At 41.0% G+C, this 8,269-nt stretch overlaps 1 protein-coding gene across 3 annotated transcripts; it reads left to right on the plus strand.

Moving 5' to 3' along the window:
* The first annotated feature begins 19 nt into the window (after positions 1-19).
* On the plus strand, positions 20-7,267 carry ECHDC2 (enoyl-CoA hydratase domain containing 2). Of its 3 annotated transcripts, XM_074906193.1 has the most exons (10): positions 22-171; positions 1,848-1,915; positions 2,507-2,594; positions 3,115-3,201; positions 4,122-4,214; positions 4,841-4,897; positions 5,362-5,549; positions 5,978-6,028; positions 6,346-6,393; positions 6,998-7,267. In XM_074906193.1, the coding sequence occupies exons 1-10, from the start codon at positions 51-53 to the stop codon at positions 7,073-7,075; spliced, it is 879 nt and encodes a 292-aa protein (XP_074762294.1). In that variant the 5' UTR covers positions 22-50; the 3' UTR covers positions 7,076-7,267. The 3 variants fall into 3 exon arrangements, with proteins under 3 accessions (XP_074762296.1, XP_074762295.1, XP_074762294.1); XM_074906194.1 differs by lacking the exon at positions 6,346-6,393 and having other exon boundaries at positions 21-171; XM_074906195.1 differs by lacking the exons at positions 5,362-5,549; positions 6,346-6,393 and having other exon boundaries at positions 20-171.
* The last annotated feature ends 1,002 nt before the right edge of the window (positions 7,268-8,269 follow it).

The raw sequence follows: 8,269 nt of genomic DNA on the forward strand, positions 1-8,269 counted from the left end.
CTGGCGGCCCGTCCCCCTGGCGGCGGAGGAGCGGCCCGGGGAGCGGCGCCATGATGCGGCTGGGGCGGGCGGGACGGGAGGTGCTGCGCTGGGGTCGCGGCGGGGCCCTCACGGCCGCCCCGCGGCGCGGCGCGGAGGTGCTGGTGGGAGCGGCCGGCGGGGAGAGCAGCGGTGAGTGCGGCGGCCGCCGCCCGCACGCCCGGGGCAGGCGAGGAACCGCGGGGGGCCGCCGGGGTTAGGCCCCGGCGCTCCTTGCACGCCCGTTCCGAGGAGCCGGTGGAACTGATCGGGTGTCAAGAGCGGGTTTTCTGGTGCTGTAGGGAGGGGTGTGTCCATTTACTCAGTTTTACTAATTCCTGGTAAAGACACATCGGCCCCGGCCTGACGCGCCTGGGGCCGCGTGTGTTCCCGGGCCTTGCTGGCCCTCCGGCGGGCCCTGGAGACACTCGCGCTGTCCCCACGGCACTGTCCGGTCATCCTGCACCGGCCCCGCGGGACGGGGCTCCCGGGGTGGCCCACCCGTCCCGGGCTCTGATGCTCCGGTAGCCCAGGAGGGACTGCCGGCCTCCCAGAGTCCACAGCGGGCAGGTTCCTTATAATAGCTTTGGTTTAAGTGGTGTCTTGATACTTTTCTGAAGGCAGCTGCCGAATAAATAGCTAGATGAATTTTTTTTTTTTTTTTAGGCATATATGCAGGAGTTCTCAACACAAGAAGTTCTGGTTTGCATACCTTAGGTTTTTCTGGTATCAGTAACGTACAGTGACAAAGGTAGGATAGGGCCAGGACACGTCTGTGAATGTTTATGCATGAGAGTCACAAAGCAATTAGAGTTTTGGTTCAGATTGCCAACGAAATTACTTTCTAGTAACTATGGCAAGAGCTTATAAACAGTTCTTGGTAGTTTTGCTAGTTACACTAATATAGATACCAGAACTGTGAATTTCCATTGTTTGCTGGTGCCAGCTGTTACCTGTGTCTTTGTTCCTATGTGACACAGCTTTTGTTTACTAACTGGCCACTGGCATAGGCAGAGGAATAAGACAGAAAAACAGAGTCCTTCTAGACAGACAGAAGGACCAAGCATGACAGACATATCTGTGCACCTACAGCAGCAGCAGCAACAGCATCTTCCAATGTTAAGGCCTGGGAAGTGAGCAGAAGTCCAGCCAAGGAAACAGGAGAGAGGTTTCTTCTCTCCAAAGCATACAGAAACCATTGAATAATAATTTACAGAATACAAGTGCAAGGAAGAAGTAGGTAGTTGTGGTAGTCTTATTTTTGTGCTTGGACTTAGAAACTTGGAGTGAAGTCCTTTCCACTAATGAGCTTATTAACTTCAAATTGAATAGAGCTGCAGTTTCAAAACAGTTCTGGAACATGAACTGACAGTGACCAGGTTGTGCTATTCTCATGCAAACATCCCAAGAGCATCCCAAGAGGATGGTTTTCTTCCTTAAGGAATGTAATTGAACACAGTAAGACTGTACAATAAAAACTGAATTAAGTAATAATAAAACAGAAACCTAAGATCCTTTGGGTTTGGGGTTTTTTTCCATTCCTGCAGTGATTCTAAGACATATATTCTTGGATGTCATGTTAAATTTTTTAAAAATCTGCCTATTTATATTATTCTCAGTACTACTGAATTTTATAGTTGTCCTGCATAACTGGGTTTCATAAACATGGTCTACCACTTCCACTTTTAAAATAACTAATTGTTTTAGAATATACTTTATATGCATTTTCAGGAAAGAGAAGATGCAGCATATGCAGATATTGTTCCCAGTTGAATTACTGTGTCAGAGAATTAAATGAAGCATAACTGAAATTGTCTCCTATTACTAAGGTATTGCTGAAATCCTAATGAACCGACCCCACGCGAGAAATTCATTGGGAAAAGTATTTGTAAATGAAGTGAGTATGGGCCTGGCCTGTAAACGTGTTTGGAATCATGATCAGTAACTAAATGCAATAATTCTGGGAAAAATGAAACAAAACCTTAAATCTCTTGCTGAAAGTCAGTGGGAGACTGGGGCAAGCAGATTAGCCTGAAGAAAAGGAGATCGTGATATGTCTATACTGCAGTAACTTCAGATGTGGATTGGACAGAGATACTGGAGCTATTTAAGTTAGCTAACTCAGATGCAAGTTAATGTCCTCATTTGTGTAATTACAACAAAAACATACTCATTGTCAGACCTTAGCAGGTGATCTCTTCAAGGCTGACACATGCTAGAAGAAGTCTGGCTCATGCCTGGACAGGGAGTTTAAGGTACAGCAAAGGTTCATCTCTGAATGGAAGAAAAAAAGAGATGGGGAAACTTGTAATTCTAAGGCTGTCATGGAAGGATCCTGCTGGCTCCACATATATGATTTCCAGGAAATTCCTGGCACCTGCAGGAAAAAAACCCGAAACTTTTATCATAGATTAGGATCTTGGTATAATTTAGGTAAATACAGCCATATTCTAAAAGTTTTTCTTCTATTGTGTGTACTCCCTCATAGCTGTTCAGCGCTCTGGAACAACTCCGCTTTGATGAGAAGGTTCGTGTGGTGGTGTTCAAGAGCGAGGTGAAAGGTGTATTTTGTGCTGGTAAGTAACAAGGCTCTGCAAACTATTGTTTAAAAATGTAATTGCTCTTAGGGCCGTGTGCTGGTCAGATCATGCAGAAAAGCAGCTGGAAAATGCATGCTAAAAGAAAAATAGTCTGGCTTTTGTGTAGCAAGGAACAAACATCTTTTTTCTTACATCTGTCTGCCTCTCAGCTTCAGTGATGAAGATCAGTGATGGAGCGAGCCACACAGACTCCGTGGTGCTGCCATTTGTTTTCCATTTATAACTATTTTGAAGCACAGGTACCTCTGGTATTAGAGTCCTTGGTTTCCACTTTTATGGATTATTGTCCTTACATACAGTGTATGTGAAATCTGGGCATGGAGGAGCAGTGCTCCAGCCCAAATGTCCACACGCCAACTTCAACTGACCTTAACTTAACCAGAACACTGTACTTCAGGACTTCTGAAATGGTCTGTCCTCTGAGAGGGACAGGAGGGAACATAGTTCAGATGTCTCTTTGCTGTTCCTGGATTCTAAGCTTTTTCTCCTCTTTTAGGTGCAGACTTAAAGGAACGTGCAAAGATGGATGATGCAGAAGTTGGACACTTTGTTAAAAGGCTGAGAAATCTCATGGATGAAATAGGTAAATTATTATTTCAGTTGGGAAATTTATCCTAGGCTGCCTGGACTGAGACATTTGGAAATGCTGAAGGAGGGGAAGGATTGTTAGCCCCAGCAGATTATCCATTCACAGGTAGCTTCCCAAATGACTCCACCTTATGCCTGAAACAAAGATCTGGTTAGAAATAAATACCAACTATCCTGCTGCCACTCCAGGGACAAGGTGCATTTCAGTACTGCCTTATCCATGATGAAGAGCAGCACATACACACACATTTAATGAGTACCTGCTATAACAAAGCCTCCTGTATGCTGTTCTATGCAATCCTTGGGAGACAGTGCTGGACAAAATGAGCTGTTGGTTGTCCCACTTTGAATACATGCTCAGAATATTCTACATCTAAAAAAAATGGCAGTGACCTAAGAACGTGAATTTGGATCTCTGAATGGATTTGCTAAATGGATTTGTTGAATGTCAGGGGGTTTGTACTTAAAACTTCCCCCCACCCCCTGCTCCCCACCCCCTTTTTTTTTTTTTTGGCAAAAGGAACACGGACTTTGAAATGTATTTTCTTTCCCTTTGTGTGAATTATTCTGCTCTCACTAGAGAGGAATACCAGTGTGAAATATAACTGAAATTCCAAGCAGAATTGCAGTAATTAAAAAAAAATATCCTGGTTTGTGTTGGAGTACTTTGCATTTGCATGCTTCTTTGCATGTAAGAAGAACGTTTTGCGTTCTTATAAAGAAGAGAGAAGTGCAAAAAGACAGTTTCAATTGCTTAGAGACAGTCAGAAAGTTTGTGGCAGAAGAAACTGAATTCTTGAGCAATTTTGGATTCGAGAACTACTAAAAACTCCAGAATTTAAGCATTTAAATTTCAGAAGTGAGTGGAACAGAATTTCTGGAACAAAACTGTATAACCTATGTTGTCTTCTCTAGCTGCCCTGCCTGTACCCACAATTGCTGCAATAGATGGCTATGCCCTGGGTGGTGGACTAGAACTGGCGTTAGCTTGTGACCTTCGAGTAGCAGGTTTGTGTGTGGCTTAATATAGGATTGTTCTTGTGACTATATTTTAAAGAGAACTTACACGCATGATAGTTGACTGTTAAAGGAATTGAGTAGGCTAAGAGAGAAACTTAAATAGTTCAGGAAATGAGTAGGCATTTGTCCTGAAACTGTGACATTTAGTTACTATTGGGAAAGCAGTTTCCTTGCTTAGAAACTAAAGGCTATTTTTAGACAAGATTAGGATTTCTTCAGAAAACTATTTATTAGTAGAATTAAATATTATCATGTAGTATTGGATCAGCACTCTAGCTAGATCTAACCAGCCCTATTTAAATCAGTTTGGACTGGAAGACTTCCTTCTTTGTTTTCATTCTTCCATCCGCTACATTTCATCTAGTATGGGCCCAAGGTTCATTTTAGGATAAAATTGCTACATTAGGGGTAAGCAGCCATACTACACACATCCCTCATCTGACTTGAGATGCACATTGATTAAGCACTGTAATATTCATACGTTCTAGCTACCTGGAGAAATTGAGTTCCAGTTCAGTATTTACAGTTTGTAGTTTTATGAATCAGTTCAGTATGGAAAATTTGTATTTACAGAGATCAAAAGATAACTAAACCCTGTATTTAATTTTTAATAGCTTCATCAGCTAAAATGGGCCTTATTGAGACCACAAGAGGGCTTCTTCCTGGAGCAGGTGACCTTCCATTATACCTTCACTCTCTTACTTTCTCTTACTATTCTTTACTATTACATTTACTATTATTTACTATTACTTTACTATCACTTTCTTTACTATTACAAAATAGTAAATATTTTGTCATTAGAGCACTTGAAGTGCTTTGAACGTAAATTCAAAGTAGCATCTTACAGTGACCTAAGAGATCTATGAATTGAGTTCTGTTCCACGCCCTGTCTCAGACTTGCTATGAATTTAGAAAAGTCTCTCTACGCCTTTTCCTGTTTATCAAAATACTCAAAAGGAGGCCGAAACCTTTCAGATGCCTTGCAAAATGTTGACATATTCAGCTAGTAGTTATTAAAGAAACACATGATCCCTTTGTTTTTTAAACCCCCTTGTTATATAAGGAGACAAAATACTATTGGGTTTTCTTGGGATTTCTCAGAAATGGAAAATGGTGGTTTTGCTGTTGTCATAAGGTGGAACCCAGCGCCTGCCCAGATGTGTTGGAATAGGTCTTGCAAAGGAACTGATTTTCACTGGTAGACAGGTTGATGGACAACAAGCTGCCTCCATGGGATTAGTAAATCACACAGTGCCACAAAACAGCGAGGGAGATGCAGCTTACCGGAGAGCATTAACTCTGGCTAAAGAAATCCTTCCTCAGGTAAGGTTCATGTGGCCAATGTAAAGAAGACATTTCTGCTTCTCTTAAGAGGAAGCAAACAAACAGTTGAAATTCCTTTCTATGAAATATTAAAGTCTTGCTTCCTGATGTTTAAGCTTCTTAACTCTTTTTTGTGAAGGTAGTTTCTGCAGGAACAAGTGTTAACATCCAGCTGCTTAACCTACAGGACAGTTTCACCTCCCAGTTGTGGTTATGCAGGCCTGAGGACACACTGAAACCCTGCACTGTGCACATCTATTAACTCTAGATAATGCCAAATTGTTTTTTAAAAATACTTACTAACTTACTGCAAATTTCTATAGCCTGAAAGATCATTTGGAGCTAGGATAATAACAACTACACTAATATGAACTGATGTGGCTTTAATTATTTCTAAATGCTTGTTGTTTTTTCTTTTTGTAATAAAGGCTCCATTTGCTGTGAAAATGGGAAAACTGGCAATAAACAGAGGAATGGAGGTAACATTTTTGTTGTTTGTTGGGGTTTTTTTAAAATACTGAGGTAAATGAAGCAGACAGGCAGCTCTTACAAATTAATACAGTAAAAATGTTTAGAACAGATGAGTTATAATCCTCGTTTAGACAAGGCATTTAAAACCATTTCAGGGGTTTTAAAGATTTTCCTTAAAGACAAAATTAATATGGCAAGATATTTTTTTCTACAGACACTAACACTAGTTCTCACACAGGACTGAAGGTCACTTACTACAAATGAATGTTTATTGATTCGAGGGCTATACTGCAGACAAATCTCACACCTTCCCTCTCATCCCCAGGTTGATATTGCATCAGGGATGGCTATTGAGGGGATGTGTTACGCCCAGGTAGGTTACCTTCATTCCTGAAGGAATAACTGTACGTTTTCTAAAGCCAGGTATTCACAGCATCCTCTTACATTTTTCTCTATGAGGGAACACTAACAGCTAAATCTAAAGCTTTGAGAACATACTTGAGTGCAGTTCCACGTACCTGTTTCAAAATATTAATTGTTGTGTCATGCATAGCTGCCTCTCAGCCTTCCTTAAATACCCTTCTATCTAAAGTAGTTGCATAGTCTTAGTTTCAGCAACATGTTAATTATAGGATGAGCTTTATGAATGGTTTGAGTTTTAAATTAAAACACAGATTCCTCCTGTAGTCATTCTTTGACAAGATAGAGAGCATGCACCCTTCTCAGCTAACGGAACAATGTAATTGCTGTCAAGATGGTCAAGTATTAAATTTCTGGAAAGCTGTTTTCTTGTATAGTTCTCTGGTCTTTGTCTCAGATGCTCTGCTTGCAATTTACACTACAATCCAGTCTCTTTATTTTCATAACTGCAAAATGTGGAAGGTGGGACTTAATGTATCATTGAAGGAAAAGCAATCTTAGTTAGTAAAAAACACAGACTTATCAATGAAAAAGATACCTTTTTTTTTCCAATGTAGAATATTCCCACAAGAGACCGTCAGGAAGGGATGGCTGCCTTCAAGGAGAAACGACCACCTCAGTTTATTGGCAAATGATGCTTTCCTTGCCTCCCCTTGATTTTTTTGAAAGTAAAGGAGGACTGAAGAGGGCCCACTGATTTCTTGGGATTACTTTTATGACTGCATTCTGTGTACTTAGCTCCTTGCCTTGGACTGCATTTCTGAATACTCCACTGGATCATTTTGCTGTAAGAATTCCCAAATAAAGATTTAACTTTGTACAGCTGATCTTTTTAAAGTGCAAACATCTTAAGTTGGTGGTTCTGGCTCTCAAACAGATGTTAAGTAAGGAGTATGGAGAAGCTTTGGCTCACCATAAGCGATTAAAAAAAAAAAAAGGCAGAAAATATGCTACATCTAAACATTGATAGGAGGGAAAAAAAAAAAAAAAAAATCACTCTCAAGAGAAAGTCAACTTACAAGGAAAGAAAGCCTTCCTAAACTTGCCTCCCATTATCAGTGCTCTTCCAACTAACCAGACAGACAAGCAGTATTAACACAGAGTAGTGGCATTTCACCCCACATCTGTTGTCAATAGGACAAAACACAGCTATCGCTCCAGGCAACCAAACTGACATCTCTTTGGTATCAGTGCTTGAGAAAATGCAGGGCCTGTATGTGCACATATATACAGTCAGCGTATCAGTCTATGCCAGACATTAGGGCATATCACCTCTCTCCCATCACATATTTTCCTCTGTTGCCTAAGTTATTTTCTCCCTCTGATTAGATGTTCTTCAGCATGGAGACTTGCCAATTTTAACACTATGGCTTCCTACTTCTCTAGACTGGGGCTTTAAACCAAAAGTAAGTTAGTATAGTAAGAGAAATTATTTTGAGTAAATACTTTATCAAAACGTACTTAGGAAATGTGGCTTACCACACTGAAACTGGGTGTCACTTCATGCTATGATAGTCTCAGAGCAAACCACAACTTCACTTGTGCTAAAAGTTAACTGAACAATTCTGTGGGTGAGGCAACTATACCACATTATACATGTACGAGTTTCCTATGTAAAAATCTACAAAGGTAAATCAGGGGCAGGATCTTCAGCCTTCACAAAAAAGATGCAAATGCCACAGGTGAAATACAAGAGTTCAGAAGTTCAAAAGCTTCCAAAATTATTCCACCATGGCAGGAACTCCTGACACTGCACAGGAATGTGAACTTTCTGTAACTGGCACATGCAAGTATATTTAGTGGATTTATACCTTGTAGGCAATCATACT

This window comes from Athene noctua, chromosome 5 (assembly GCF_965140245.1).
Source record: "Athene noctua chromosome 5, bAthNoc1.hap1.1, whole genome shotgun sequence".
NCBI lineage: Eukaryota > Metazoa > Chordata > Aves > Strigiformes > Strigidae > Athene > Athene noctua.